The sequence below is a fragment of the Astyanax mexicanus genome, chromosome 6, assembly GCF_023375975.1.
Source record: "Astyanax mexicanus isolate ESR-SI-001 chromosome 6, AstMex3_surface, whole genome shotgun sequence".
In the NCBI taxonomy this organism is placed as follows: Eukaryota; Metazoa; Chordata; class Actinopteri; order Characiformes; family Acestrorhamphidae; genus Astyanax; species Astyanax mexicanus.
In genome coordinates this window covers 18,108,293-18,124,590 of record NC_064413.1, presented here as the reverse complement: position 1 = coordinate 18,124,590, position 16,298 = coordinate 18,108,293, and the positions used below count along the sequence as shown (strand labels likewise).

Here is a 16,298-nt window from a genome sequence, read left to right as displayed (position 1 = left end):
AAAACCAACTTAAACTACACAGATAACTCACAACTGTAAATATCTCAAAAATAATCAGTCACTGTGCTCTTACCCATGCAGTCCATGCTCGCTGCCTTCCAAAAGTTCTTCATCAGTGGAGATAAGTACTTGTATCAGTGCCTCGTGGTCTCCCAAGCAGCCTTAAAATATTTAGTTAGGCGTAACAAAATCTTAACATAATACACACTAAAACTATTGGGTTGTACTTATTTTTGTAATTAAGCAAAGTTCGAAAAGTATAATTTTAGGTAAAATCTTCTCATTATAATGAGCAAACATCACTGGGCTCAAATCATGTTGATTTTACTCAAATATTCATGCAATATTTCTCCAAATTTCTAAACAAAATAAACACACAAAATATTGGGTTGTACATACTGTTTTAATTAAGCATAGTTCAAAAAGTATAATTTTAGGTAAAATCTTCTCATATTAATGAGCAAAGTTTACTGGGCTCAAGAATCGTTTTTTGCAGTGTATTTGAGGCAAATATTCACCCAAATTTTGATTCATACAGGATTACATCAATTTGAGGTTATATTTACAGTTTAAGGTTAAAAGATCTAGAATCTTTACTGTCAATAAAGCGCACAGTCTAGTAAAAATGAATGACATGACCTTTCTATTCAGACACAACCTAAATAGCAGGTGTAAAAGACACTTTTGTTACAGGTGTAACAATTCAACAACAGAAGAAGAAAAAAAAACAGTGTTGTGTCAAAAATTAACTCCCTTTCATATCCATACATGTCAGAGAGCAGTACGGGCGCACTCGCTTCTACTGTATCTACTGTAACTGTAGATTAACCCTTATTTATAAACAATAAACCAAACCTGGAATGGCAACATGCAAATCTGACAACATTCTACAAAACAAATTTTGATTCACACAGGATTACATAGATTATTAGGTTATATTTACAGATTCTTTTTTAGGTTAAATGATACAGAATCTGTAATGATACTCTATTGCACAGTCTGGAAAGATTACTAAAATTATTAAGCATAATTATTTTACCCCACCTCCCCAGATAAAACTAATCCCATCTGAATCTGGCTTTAGTGTGTTGTTGTCATTAGAGTCACAGATGCACCCTGGCGCTCTCGCCTCTCTCTGTGTAATACAGGCCTATTGACATGAAGGAGGTGACAGAAGCTGAAAATGTAATGATAACTGGATGCAGGACAGATGGAAAATGCACGAGCAGATCGGCAAGGTTGGCTAACTGTGTGCAGTCATTACTCATGGTGCAGATTTTATCAGCGTGCAGAAAATTATGGATTATTTCCAGTCAGATGCAGATCTAATAGAGATCTGCTCAGCGCAGAGAGCGGATGTCTGTTTACGCACTGCTCAGCTGAGTCGTACACTCTGTGTGTGTTTGTCTCTCAGCGGCGTCACTGTTTTCACATCTTTTTCCTTATTGCTCCAGCCTCCCCGGCGCATCACCCCAGGCAGGCTCTTCATATAGAGCGTTTTAGTTGTTTTTACTGTTCCCAGTAAGACAGAATCGTTCCACATAAGAATTTTCTAACTTTTACGGACGCTGTGCTTCCTGGAGGGGTGCAAAAGTGCTCGTAGGAGCGCAGCACGAGCGAAGCTCCGCACATGCAGCACACAAGCCATTATCAGTGTTTACCAAGCCAACGGAGGCACCACAGGGATGGTCTTTATGGGGATTAGAAGGCTGCCCCGCAGTCCTGAAGAGGCACACTGCATGCTAATGCTACTGCAGCTAATGGAGCAGGACAAACTGTTAACCCCCACGCTCTATGAGTAGCTTGTTAATTAAATGGTATCTGACATTGGAGTGAGTCAAGGCACACTGGTTCCGGCCATCCGGTGCTGTGGTGCAGGCGCACACAGAACACAAGGCCCGAGGCGTGGATTTTAGATATGCAGTATTTCAGATGTGGTGAGCATAAAAAAAGGAACATTAAAAGTTCTACTTTTCATATTACTGCTGAAAACATAATCTAACCAACTAAATTTTTATTTTTGTTTAAAAACAGCTTTCTCTGCATTGTTCAAACATTCCTTAATGAACAAAAGAATAGTACTTGACCAATAAAATCTTTGTTAATTAACAGTAATCTTGGTACGTTAACAGTAAAGTTAATCTTTTAACGTAACAACTTCAAAAAAACTAGGCTTACCACAAAAGGGACATGCGGTCTATAGCCATCCACCACACAACTTAATTTAGGGCATGTAAGTGTGTCTTTGCTATCGTAACGAGAAAAGTACACCTTGCATGGTTTAAAACACACAAAAGACATGTACTAATTCCCTTTATTAACCACGGATTGGGCGTAACATGCAATTAACCAATCAGCATGTCACTTGCTATTGTTTTTTAGAGCCAGGTGCACTCTGACTTTGGCGGATTGCTGTTTCAGGGGCGCAGCTACCTGGAGGTGTCCAACGTTTCTCAGAGAAGGACACTGACCTGCTTATTCACATGCATTCATTCTGTTGATGTAAAAGTAAAAATATATATATATATATATATAGCAATGATTGTCTGACAGTTGACATCTGCCTATGTTGTATACAGTCAGTGGTGTACCAGTGTTTTTCATTGACAAGATAGCAATATGCCAGTCATTTTTCTGAACACACCTCATTTCAAGACCAACAGGCCCATCAGCATAGATATATTCACAAGCACTGTTGGCTATTTAAACAACGCAGGCACAAAGCATGAGAATACACTGTTGGTGGGGTGAATATAAAATATTTTTTAAAGGTATCCCTACTAATTTATACAGCGAACGTTTATAAGCTAAGGTATCTTTGACAATATTGTGATATAAAATTTTTTATCAATATTTATCGCAATAGAAAAAAAGTTGGTAAAATTATTTTAAAACACATTTTGGATATTTCAATATCACTCAGAACCCATCTGAGGGCTGCATTCAGCCAATAACTACTAATATTTTAGTGTTCTGAGTTTCATAACTGAAGAACTCAACAGCATATAGACATCATACACCAATTGACCAATCACCGCTGCTCTTTTTTATAACATTTTTAGAGAGGTGCACAAAGGCTACGCTCTTGGCTATGCTGTAGAGTACGTAGCTATGTATAGGGTATGCTTAGGCAGTCAATACTTTCAATACTTTAATAGGTGCAGATTTAGGAAAAGGGCTCTCATATATATATTTTTTGGCCAATAAATACTGTATAAACAAACTGATGCAGAACTGACCAAGAATAGTATACAGTTTTATTCCTTAACTTACTCTTCTCAGGTTTAAAACCCACTGCCAGCAATGCTGTAGATTAGCTTGTTACAAACAGCACGCTATCTAGTTAGAATGTCAAGCAGATTTATTAACTTCATTAAACCTAGAAGAAAGCCTTTACATCTAAATGTGTAGTTCTGTGTCTGTGTTAGACTCACATGTCTAACCAGGGTCTGGTTTTAAGCTCTGTTGTCCGGTTGGTCATTAAAGTGTCTGGATGAGTCTCACTCTACAGACATTCCATTTGTTAAAGTACATAAAGTGCTGCTCTATCACACTCATTGCATATCTCTGTCCCTTTCCATTTCTCTCACTTACAAACACAATGCCATTACTCTGTGTTAAAGAGCTACACTGATCTGTGTTACATCAGAAATTTCTGTGTATGTGTGTGTCTGTGTGTGTGTGTAAAGAAGAATTTGTTTGAGTGTGAGCTGAAGAAGGCGTTTGTTTGGAACATTAGTCAGATGCTTCAGATGTTTAAGCTTTAATAGACGTAACTAAACAGACAAATTTAACTAGACAAATCATTATTTTAATAAATACCATGCCGTCACATTCTAGCTTTTTTGCGATTCAGAGGTGAGTATTATGGGCCTGTAGCCTACTGCTAACCCTGGCTAGCACTGCTGGAGCAGTATTAGCATTAGCCGCTAAACACTAGCTTTTTCACGATTCAGAGGTGAGTATTTAGGGGTCTGAAGCCTGCTGCTTACCCTGGCTAGCACTGCTGGAGCAGTATGAGCATTAGCCACTAAACACTAGCGTTTTCAAGATTCAGAGGTGAGTGTTATCAGCCTGTAGCCTGCTGCTAACCCTGGCTAGCACTGCAGAAGCAGTATTAGCATAATGCTCACACTGGCTTACTGTTACACTCAGGGTATCTCAGTGTGTTAGTGCTGTAAGGCGGAATTAGCTACTAACCACGGCTAGCACTTTTACTTGCGATTAGCAGATAATGCTAATGCTTCAGCCTTAGTACTGGAGAAATTTGAGAATGTAAGCTTACTGTAAATTGACGGAAGCCCTTTACTCACCCAAATAAACAGTTTTCAGGAGAGAAATCTGTGTAGATTAAAATACAGCGCTCGTTTGACATTGAAAGAAAGTGTTTTTTCTTAAGAATTACAGTTTTGTTTACTTAACTTAGCTTTTAGTTATCCCCACTAACACCAGCGGTGAGTTTGAAGGAAAACACAACGACACCTCTGTTCCTTACTAGTGTCGCACAATGCGCCTTATAATAATTGTGTATAAAAATATCCCAGAAAATGGACATTCATTGATAGTGCTTTGTAATCCGATGCACCTTATAGTGCAAAAAATATGCTACTCATTGGCCAAACCTGCATACATCTGTTTAACCACACTATTTTAACATATCTCAAATGCTTTAGCAGCATTCACATTATTACAGCAGATGTGTCTCCTTTTGTAGACCCATTCTATGGAGCTGCTGGTTGGTGCTCTGTAGAGAACTGCCCAGAAGGTGTGCAGCTTGCTGTCGAAGCAAACATCAAATTGTAGGCCTACTGAACTTTGACCCATGCTGTGCTGACATTCAAACAGTCAGCAAACCACAGTTCTGTAATACTGTCACTGTAGAATATCAGAACTTCATAATGTCATAACAAAAATAGACTGCCTGTTTGAGCTGTTTAGCTTTACTGTTGGGTGTTTTTTAAGGATAGCAAGGGATAGCAGTATATAAATTGATCAAGAAGTGTTTATTCAGGGGGGTGGCAACACTAGTATAAGTTGTGAGGTGTTATCCTGTGATTAAGGATGAACACTGGCGTGAATGATTAAAAAAAGGCCTGAAAGTGGGACATTCCCTATTCAAAACAGTGTGTGATTTAACATCCCTCAATCCACAGTGTGCAAATATGTTATAGAAGGTATTACCATCCACAGTGAACAGCGCAGTAGGTGGTAACAACTGTAAGCGAAAGCATTAGGCAAGAATTGTCCATTTGACAGTTGACACAAAAATCACTTTTGCATTCAATGCAGGAGGCCCACATGCATATCTTCAAAGCAATTTTATACAATATATAAAAAACATCATATCATAATATTGCACCTGCTATGCAGGTTATTATTTGAGCCTGATTTCTTTCAAAAAATAAATATTTAAAGCTAGGGTGTGTGGAAATGCCTTTGTTTCCAAGGGCAAACTAGGATTAGAACATAGCGGGTAATGCTAATGCTGCTCCAGCAGTGCTTGCTGGAGTTAGCTGCAGGCTACAGGCCGATAATTCGCACCTCTTAACAGCCAAAGAGCTAGCCCTTAGCATACTGCTAATGCCTTAGGTAATGCTAATACTGCTGAGAGAAACTAAACTGAAACTCTTTTATAAGGCTGCACTTTAGCAGAGTGGCTTTACTGCTTTTTATAACCTGACTGGTAAAATTCATACAAAAGGTGCACTGGATTATAAAGCGCATTGACGATTTTTAGGAAAATTTAAGAATTTAAATGCACCTTATAGTGCGAAAAATATGGTAAACCTGTGGTATAGAATATTGGTTGTAAAATTCTGTGAACCTGACACCAATAAATCCATCATTGCTGATATTTAAATATTTAGAAGTATGTTTTCTTCTTTAGTATCACAGCTGGTGGAACATACTCTAGAGGACTGTATTGCAATATATTGAGTATCGAAACAGTACACACAATAGAGTGTTCTCATTGTTATTGTAGGCAACGTATTGTGATAATAATGAATCGTGAGATGACTTTCTTCAAAGTTGAAATCAAAATCCTATGCCGTTCTCCTTCAGTCATATGGCCGTTCATATTCATATAAAATATAACCTTCCAGAAACTCACTCACTCGTCCTAGAGTCACTTTATTGTGGTCCAGATGCGAAGGTTTTATCGCTGAGGAAACATGTAAAAATTTTATTAGACATTCCCCTGATAAAGTAATCCGATCTTAACAGAGCTACATATGTGCTATCATGGGTAATTCCTGAGTTATGTGCTGCACGTGTTATTACTTACAGTAATTAACTACTTGTTAAGCTTTTTTTTTTTAAAGAATACAGAGAGGGACGCTGGGTAGGAAAGCCCAAAACCCAAAGCCTAAAACCCATGCACACAGATGGGACGACTCTATTATAACTCTAAGTCCTCAACTAAACTGGAGAAAACAAACACCACTATGCAAACACACACACACACATACACACACACACAAACAAATAGAATAGTGTTAGCATGAGGCCAGACAATGATTTCCCACATAATTATCTCCCAGAAGACCCAGCGCGTTAGCTTGCTTTCCCCACGCGTTTGGGGAGGCAGTCCTGCTGACAGCATCTCCGCGCTAATCGAGCTACAGAGCAAACCTGCTGCCAATGGGAGGCTGCTTCCTCACAGGGCCGCCGAGAGCGCTCCGCCGGTGCTGTGTGTGTTTAAAGTGACAGCTCTGTTCAAATGACCACAATCAACCAGCAGCACCAAACAGGGAAATCCAGCCCTGGTGAACGTGAGGTGACAAGCAGGTCTCTGAGGCTGCACGGCTTTAAAAAAGAGCAGATCTCACTGCACGAGATGTGGATTGGTGTGTTGTTAGCACTGCTCGGGCACTGATGTTATAGAAGCATCAAATTATACAAAGAAAGAAAGCTAAGATAACTGTCATGGGAGAAGCTCGGCATGCCAAAGTAATGAATTCATCTCCAGCTTCCAGAGAAATTCTCATGTAGGTAGACTATGTGTCTGACAGCTGCTGGACAGCTTGGACAACATGAAGACAGATGAGCTTTCAACTGCTGATTATACGTAACTAACACTTGTCTAGTAAACAAGGCTGGGAAATCTGCACACTAGCCTTAGTGTGCATTTTCAGTCTTTGCACTAAGACCAAGACTTTACCAAACTCAACCCAGATAACAAAAGTACGTTCCTAGAACATTCCCCTAACGTTATATTTTGGTTGTAAGTATGTGTTCCTCAATCTTTCCTCAGTGTAAAGTTGTCCAATTTTCTTAACGTCCTCAGAGCGTTTTTCCTAGAATGTTCCTTTATGATATTTACAACTTTAAAATATTATTTCCACATTCACGTTTAGGATCTCATAACTCATCTGTCCCGTTTTCTTAACATTCCCAGAATGTCAGAAGGTTCATAATTTACATTCTCAAAACATTTCCCTAATGTTCCTTTTCGGTTGTGAGAACATTACATCTCAACGTTGTAACACTGGGGGAACTTCCTCCTAACATTGAGTAGACTTTTAGATAACGCTAGCAAAAGTTATGGAAATGTTCCATGTTAGCTGGTAAAAAACAACTGTTAAAAATCTGCATATCAGCTGTGTTTCTATGTTCCACCATGTTACCATCACACATAGTCATTTATTCAAAAAGCTTATATATATATATTTTTTTGCAATTTGGCTTTACGAATATTCAAACATGTCCATATCTTTAAAACCTTTTAGCAATATTTGGGTCTATTTTTCACATTTATAGCTTTTTTATTACATTTTTGCATGCAGATTTTTCCACTTTCTTAACATAATATGATTAAGATTTTTTTACTTATTTTTGGAATGCCCAAAATGTTAAATATGACTTTTATCGGAAGCTATAAGAAGGTTCTTTCCAATGTGAGATTACTTCCAACACTACCAACACAAATAGTCCTTGTAAAATAGAAGTATAATTGCATTAGAAGTATGCTCAAATTAGGTGAAGAATATTAAAAGTGCAATTTCAATTTAATATACACTTTCTCTGCATTTCAATAAAATGTATTTTTAGCAATATGCTTTAAAATATACAGTGTGTTAATAGAAAAATATATATACATAGTGGCAATAAATATTGCTTAAAGTGCACTTTAGTGTATTTTTTCTCCCCAGTAGCATTAAGGTATAGGCTATGTGCATCAATACGCAAAAAAGTAGTACATTTACAATATACTTTAAGTATATTTAAAATGTGTTTAAAAACACATACATAAATCTGCTAAAGTTGGCAGAAGTTTTCTGAAAAAAAACACCTAAAAGCACAATTAATGCTTTTATGCTGTGTTAAAATATAGCTTAATTACAATTTCAAATATACTTTAGTTGCCATAAAATGTTCTAAAATAGTATGTACTTTTTCTATGTTAAGTATACTTTTAAAAATATTCTTAAATACACTTTTCTTTTACAAGGGAGAAAATGCTCTTCCCAATTATAAACTGACCCCAAACATAAGATAACACTTCCTATAAGAATGTGAGCTTCTTTTTTCACCAAATTCATCTTCTGTTTCCACGGGGATGACAAAGCATGTAGACAGTGTACCTGACAGCTGCCGGACAGCTTGGTAAATGTGAAGACTGATGAGCTTGCGAGTGCTGATTATACATGATTAACAGCCCCGGAGTTACCCTGCGCTCGTCTAGTAAACATGTCATGAGCCATTCTTCAGCCTCTTAATCCACAAAACAACCACTGGCTGTCTTAAATCAGAAGCTAAGGTAATCGCAGCCTCAGCGAGGGATAAGGTCTTGACATACAAAAACAAACACACCAGTTCCCCCCCATAAACACTGAATTCTGTCCTGGACACGGCATTGGACACACACAAAGCACTCAAAGCACTCGTCTCTGGTGAATTTCCAGGTGGATAAATACCACTAATTACTCCAAACAAACAGAGGCTGTAGGTTCATATTTAAGGTCTTGATTACCTATGAAAAAAAGAAGAAGTCCAGCATGACCCAAGCCACTTAATCTAAACTCACATCCCTAATTAGTGGCCTTCATCATAATATTTACACCGACGAGGCTCATTTTCAGTTTACTCAGCCCTATTTCGGTTTAGCCAACATGTCACAATTCATTCCCATTAGCTGAGATGCTAGAGCCACAGATGCTATGTTCCTCGGTTCAATATTTCAATATTGTGACCACATGTTCCCCGAACTACTGAATGCTTAACAAGAAGAGACCCTTTGAAGAAATGTGCCTGCATTAAACACCACAAGATAAAACTCTGATTCTCAAAGTGACAGAATTTGAGAAGGTTTTGGGCTCAATAAAGTTGAGTTATTTATGTTTGCTGTCCTTGTCTAGACAGCCATTCAAAATAATGTGATTTTCAACAAAATCATAAAGTATATTAAGAATCTAACGGTTTCACTTTGGACAAAATGAAAAGAGAACTATGACAATATGGTAGTGCTGGGCAGTATGGCCACAAAAATGAATATTTTTTCATGGTATATCATAGTATTTTTATGTATTATTATTTATTTATTTATATTTTTTGTATGGTTGAGCTTTTTAATAAGTCTGTGACTTACTGTACTATTGGGAGTACATACAATATTACTCGACACGACATTACATTACATTTGGCAGATACTTTTTGTCCAAAGCGACTTACAATAGTGAAGTACAAAAGTAATAGAAGTTTAAAGGTAAAACATCTTTAGATAGGGCCTAAAGGAGGTTAAAGGGAAATAATGGGATAGAGGAGTGAAGGAGGGGAAAAAGGAAAGGAGGTTAGAAGTAGTAAGTGTGTTAGAGGTGTTAGGAGAGTAAGTGCTCTTTGAAGAGCTCTGTCTTCAGGAGTTTCTTAAAGATAGTGAGAGATTCTCCTGATCTGGTAGTGGAAGGTAGTTTGTTCCACCATTGTGGAACTCTGTATGAGAACAGTCTGGATTGATTTGTGTGAATGTTTGTTTGGCAGAGCGAGGCGACGTTCATTGGAGGAGCGCAGCACCCGGGAGGTAGCGTAAGCCTTCAGGAGTGAGTGCAGGTAGGAAGGAGCTGTTCTGTCATCCCCTTGTAGGCGATTGTAAGAGCTTTGAATTTGATAAGAGCAGCAACTGGTAGCCAATGGCTGGTTGAAGACCAGACGTTCTGTTGCATTCTGGGTCAATATCAAATTTCAATGAAGGCTTTGATTAATACACAAAAAAATATGCAAACAACTTTAACACGGCTTCCTTTGGAAAACTAAATATTTTAAATAGTTTCATAATCACTATAAATAGAACTAAAATACTCAAAATGTAAGTATTCAAAAGAGATACTTCTCAAAAGCTCTATTGCACAAGTAAGACACAAGTTTAATATAATTTTTAAATATTTTTTTTTATTGAAGCCATTAGAGGCATTAACGTATTTAAGTAGCTGTTTATAAGTTTATCACAATTTCCTTAGTTCTCCAGTTAACAAATACATTCAGTTCAGTGTCCATTATTATTATCATTTAATCTACAGTATTAATATATTTAAACAGGGCTATAGTTACTCATATAGTAAGGAGCAGCAGCAGCAGAAGCTGCAGGAGTTCTGTTGACATGTTTCTCCAGCCTGAGACAGAGCTGCCTTTAGTGTTCCTCTGTTGCAGCGCTGTTTTAGGCAGCGCCCCGCAGCGCCTCCTAGTGGTATGGCGGTATGTAAAAAATGCATACCGGTTCAAAAGTCTCTTCCGGTATACTGTATGAACCGGTATACCGCCCAGCACTATAATTTGGTCCGAAATGAGTGCAGGAAACAACAACCCCACCAAAACACCAAGCCTGTTAGGTTAATTTGGCTTGCATTAGCTCCAAACTGCCTTGTATAATGCGCAATTATTGACACTAAGGCATTAAAAGCCCTTAACCCCCACCCCCCCAACCTAAACTGGACTAGAATCAACTTCAGTGATTCAGTGTTGAGTGAAGTGATTCAACATGGTTTGACGGCAAATGAGCCATACTACAGAAACTGAGTTAGAATGGGTCCCAGTGGCAGAGACAGGAACCAGACGTAATAAGAGAGTAATGACCTTAAAAGCCACCGAAGCCAACCAAAACATGTTGTCTGATGCCTAATGTGACACAGTTAGAATTCTGTGTCATGCTTTTGGCTCTTTGTTTGTTCATTCATGGCAGACTGGTTACATGCTGGCTGTGCTAATTAGTCCCAAAACAGCTTTTTTGGATTTACCACAGTTTTTTTTTCCACAATTTGTCAACATTGTATAAAACATAGAAGACTTTGCATAGTCTGACTGGTGGTTTTGGGTAGTAATTGCTGCTTTTGAGATGTAGTCACTAGGTTTCTCTGGCAAAAAAACATTTTACACCACTCAGAATGGTTGTTTACATACATCTCATGCACTAAGCAATGCAATCATTTAGAAAAATCTGTGGGATTCCAGTTTTAAATCAGTTGGGTTGCTCCAGGAGCAGCCTTTCAAGTCTACACATTTAACACCAACACTTTATCACAGCCAATAAACTGTAAAGAAACTACAAGAAACATACAGTATAAAGTAGAGGTGGGTGATATAATGTGATAAAAATCATGATATCTCAAAACCTTCTATACAAATACAATCATATACTTTTTAAAGTATTTTTTATTCTAAATCTGTAGCACTACATCGATTTAAACAGGATTAATTGCACTCCTTGTAATGAAATGTGAAGTTGGTATCCACAAATCACTATTGCAATATGAGTTTTTAAGACAGACATGTGGAAAGAGCTGTGCTAACGCCTTGAATAACAGAGCAACACCCAATAGCATTCCCTGCATGTTGTCAGATTGTAGACTGTGATAATGTGACATAATTATGCTGGAGGCAGAGCGAGGCAGAGTGAGGTAAAGTGACGTACAGGTAAACACATACACCAAAATACTTTTTAGCATGGGTAAAAAAATAGTGCAACCAAGCCAAGCACCAATAAAGCTTTAAAATGCTAAAACTAACTTAAGATCTTCCACATTAATACTGGGAGATCCAACAGCATTTTCACACTGTTCAAACATCCCTGATATCCATAATATGCTCAGAAAAGTACAATACCAGTCAAAGATTTGGACACACCTTCCCATTCAATGTTAATCTTTTTTTTTTCATTAAATTAATACTGAAGCCATCCAGACTTATTGTACATATACAATAAGTGTACAGAATTATGTAGTAACTTATTCATATGTAGTAAAATACTCAACAAACCAAAATAGTCTGTGAAGCATTTAGATGGCTCTTATCTGGGGTGCTGTTAAGTTGTGATTTCTGAGGCTTGTAATTCTGATGAACTTATCCTGGGCAAAAGCGGTAACTCTTGGTCTTTCTTTTCTGGGGCATTCCTGATGAGACCCAGCTTTATCATAACATTTGCGACTTTTTTTCAGATTGACTGACCTTATTCCTTTTAAGTTTTGTTTTCTTTACACAGTTGAGTAGTTCTTGCCATAATATGGATTAGAACAATACATAGGATATAGGGCTATTCATTGTATACCAACAACTCTACCTCTTTACAACTTTACAACTGATGCTCTCAAACACATTAAGAGGACAACAAATTCAAGTAAATAACTCTTGACAAGTTCAGCACAGCTGTTAACTGAAAATCACTCCAGGTGGCTCAAATTTAATTAGTTAGTTATGTCAAGAAATACTCAACTAAGTAAAGAAAAAAATGACTTAAGGAATAAAGGTCAGTCAATCTAAAAAATCTGTGCCATTGCAAAGACGACCATCACATGTTATGATGAAACTGGCTCTCATCAGCACTACCCCAGGAAAGGAAGCCCAAGAGTTACCTCTGTTTGAACAGGACAAGTTGACTAGTTGACTGAGTGCTAAAATGCTAAGATGTGAAAAGCTGTCATCTAAGCAAGAGATGCTACTTTGAAATTTTTAAAATATAAAATTCTATAATATTCTGCTTTGTATAACACATTTTTGTTTAATACATAATTCTATATGTTTTTTTTCCTTGTAGTTTGAATGACTTGAGTATTAATCTACACAATGCAGAAAAAATCCTAAATGGATTCAGACACAAAATGATAATATTTCCTAGATTTTCAAGCAAGTAAAGTTAAAACACAGGTCATATCACAAACTCTATCTGAACAGCAAAACAAAACAAGTACATTTTTGTTCCTCAAGGTACAAACAATGGAAATGTACCTTCAAAGATGCAACATAGTCCTTAAGCTCGAACAGTGTGACTGAAGCTCCACTGTATTCAGTATTTCAAGAGAAAATCTGATGTGAAAACGTTGTGAATGAAGGTATATTATCTACAATTATCCATTATTATCCTTTTCCATACCGCAAATATACTAATAAAGGTTCAACCACAATATTTTCATTCAATATTGCTGAAACATGTTTTGAAACTGTCTTGAAATGTGTAGATTTACTTTGATAATGTTTAATTCAGTGTTTTAAACATAATTCACTGTACTCTCTGCACCTCCAGCTGTAGGTTATGGAGCAGAGTTAAGGTCAGACTCACCTCTGGCGTTCTGCACTTTCAGCGTAATGTGTGTGGGCGCCGAGAGCGCGCGCAGCAGGTACACGCGCCCGGAGTCGCGCTGCACGCGCACCGCCCCGCCTCCGTCCGCGAGCGCCTCGAAGCGCCGCTCGGTGAAGCGCTCGTCCGGTACCGTAAACACCACGTCCCCGCTCCTCGCGCCCTCCGCCAGCGCCACGGTGTAGTGCAGCTCTCCGGACACATCCCTCCGCTGCCGCCGGCTGCCTCCGGTTAGTGCGTCTCCGCGCGCGGTCCCGGTCCCCGCGTCCTTGCCGCCTTCGCCGGCCAGCACGAGCCCGGACACCGCGGTCTCCAATACATGTCGGTCATATAGCGAAGAGGAGTCCGCGCGCGCAAAAGCGAGCAGCAAAAGTGCCCACGCGCACTGTAAAAGTTTGTCCTCTCGAGTCTTCATTACGCCGCCGGGGTTCAGTCCAAAACTTCAGCCCAAATTCAGTCACTCTCTGGGGCGAGCGGCACTTTCCTTCAGCATGAATACGGGGTTAAAAACAGTGAGATAAATACAGAAGAAAAGCGGCCGGGTTCAGCGGGAATCTCGCGGTATAAACTAATCTGCTCGCTGGAGTCGTTTGAGGCTGTTTGAGCAGCATCACGTATCTAACTCTGCCAGTTTCAGCAGCATCCACTGATCCACACGCTCCATTCCCACCCGCTTTCAAAGAGACCACGCCCCCAGGAGTGTGATTCGACAGTTATTGAGATACAGCGCACGTAGGCCACGCCCACACGGCGGTAGACCACCACAACTCGCCTCATGTCGTTCACTCTAGTCTTCATAGGTGGCTTAAAGATGTCAGCATACACAGGGCTACATTGAGGGATTAGTAGCTTCCTCAGCTACATACTGAGTAAAGTAAGTACAGATTTGTACTCAAAAGAGTACAAAGCTTGTCGCTGGGGCTGTACTTTATATTGAGGTACAATAAAGTACCTTTCAGTAAAAGTCTTTTACTTTTTTTGTAATCATCATTAACTGAATATGTATCAAGAACTTGATGATCCAAAATTGTCTTCCTTGAAATGAAAAAATGTATAACTAAAATTTACATTGTTTATTAGTACAGTGATACAGAATACCGAATGTATCTCTTGGCTGGTAATGTGGTACAAATCTGTATTTCTGCTGCTAGGAAAGACTTTGTACTTTAGAGGGAACAAATCTGACCCTGTAAAGACCATAATTATACCTTTGAGGGAACAATTATGAAAACTGTACCTTTGAGTTCAAGAAAATATATATGTATATCATAACTGTGTTTTTAGTGTGTACGAATAGCCATGGGGACATTGTAGGATTTTTGGTAGCACCCACAGCTATGTGTAAAACAGATACACTTTGTGCCCGGTAGGTCGAAAATGTAGCTAATTAATTTTCTTCCTGAAAATGTGTTGTTAAAAACTGTATCCAGTAGGGGTGGGAAATATGACCCTAAAATATTATCACAATATTTCAGGGTATTTTTGCGATGGCGATAGGGCAAAAAAAAAAAAAGAAAAACACTACTGTAACAACAAAAACATTGAAGTTTTATTCTTTTATCACTTTAATATAATGTAATATGACAAGAATAAGCGCTCTTGCCTCACAGCAAGACGGCCTGCGTTCGATTCCTGGCTGAGTCGACCCAGGTCTTTCTGTGTGGAGTTTGCAAACGTTCTCCTCGTGTCTGCGTAGGTTTCCTCTGGATGCTCCGGTTTCCTCCCACAGTCCAAAGACGGCATGTTTGGGCTTATTGGAACGTAATTGAAATTGCCCCTAGGTGTGAGTGTGTGAGTGAGTGTGCAACCCTTGACGGATAAAGCGGTTGAGGATGAGTGATGATTATTAAAAATGTGCTGCACTTCATTGGTTTACAATTTATTAATTACACTGTCTAAAGTGAAATATGCTCAAAAAGTATATTGCGTAGTACAGTAACAAAAATGAGTACAATAGATAGATAGATAGAAATTTTATTTATCCCAAAGGAAATTTAGGCATCCAGCAGCAACAACACAATACAATAGGAAACATATTCAAACATGAATTAAAACACAGAAGAATAGAAAATATAGAAGGGTGTAAAAATACTTTCTATACAAAGTAAAGAACTATCTGTTAAATGTGCAGTGCAGTAGATGTTGCTAACATTCAGTAAATAATTAACAGAGCAAAGTGCAAGGTGAAGTGACATTGGTTATAAAAGTGATTGATGTGCCATAGAAGTTTTAATATGTACAGTACAGGCCAAAAGTTTGGACACACCTTCTCATTCAATGTGTTTTCTTTATTTTCATGACTATTTACTTTGTAGATTCTCACTGAAGGCATCAAAACTATGAATGAACCCATGTTGAATTATGTACGTTACATTTTCAGTTATTTCACTTTTTTTTGTTAAGTCCAAAACTCCACATGTGTACATTCATAGTTTTGATGCCTTCAGTGAGAATTTACAATGTAAACAGTTATGAAAATAAAGAAAACGCATTGAATGAGAAGGTGTGCCCAAACCTTTGGCCTGTACTGTATAAATAACAAATATATATTTATGTAATGAGAATACTCAACCATGACTAAGTGTACTTGAATTGTAAGTGAGGAAAAATAACCCAGCATGACAAACTACTGACAAGGAAAATTCATGTAGATTTTTGTTCTTCATTGTAGGAAAGCTCAATTTGTTACGCTCCTTTCCCACCCGTATTTAAACAAACCACGCCCCCTATTCTGTGA

At 38.2% G+C, this 16,298-nt stretch overlaps 1 protein-coding gene across 1 annotated transcript in view; it reads right to left on the bottom strand.

Annotated features, from left to right (window-relative positions):
• si:dkey-22o22.2 (neural-cadherin) overlaps positions 1-14,229 on the bottom strand; it is a 231,816-nt gene extending 217,587 nt beyond the window's left edge. Inside the window, exon 1 of the mRNA XM_022674142.2 lies at positions 13,544-14,229. Within this exon, the coding sequence (XP_022529863.2) occupies positions 13,544-13,976 (433 nt within the window). The 5' untranslated portion in view covers positions 13,977-14,229. The remainder of the gene's footprint in view (positions 1-13,543) is intronic.
• Positions 14,230-16,298: the final 2,069 nt, after the last annotated feature.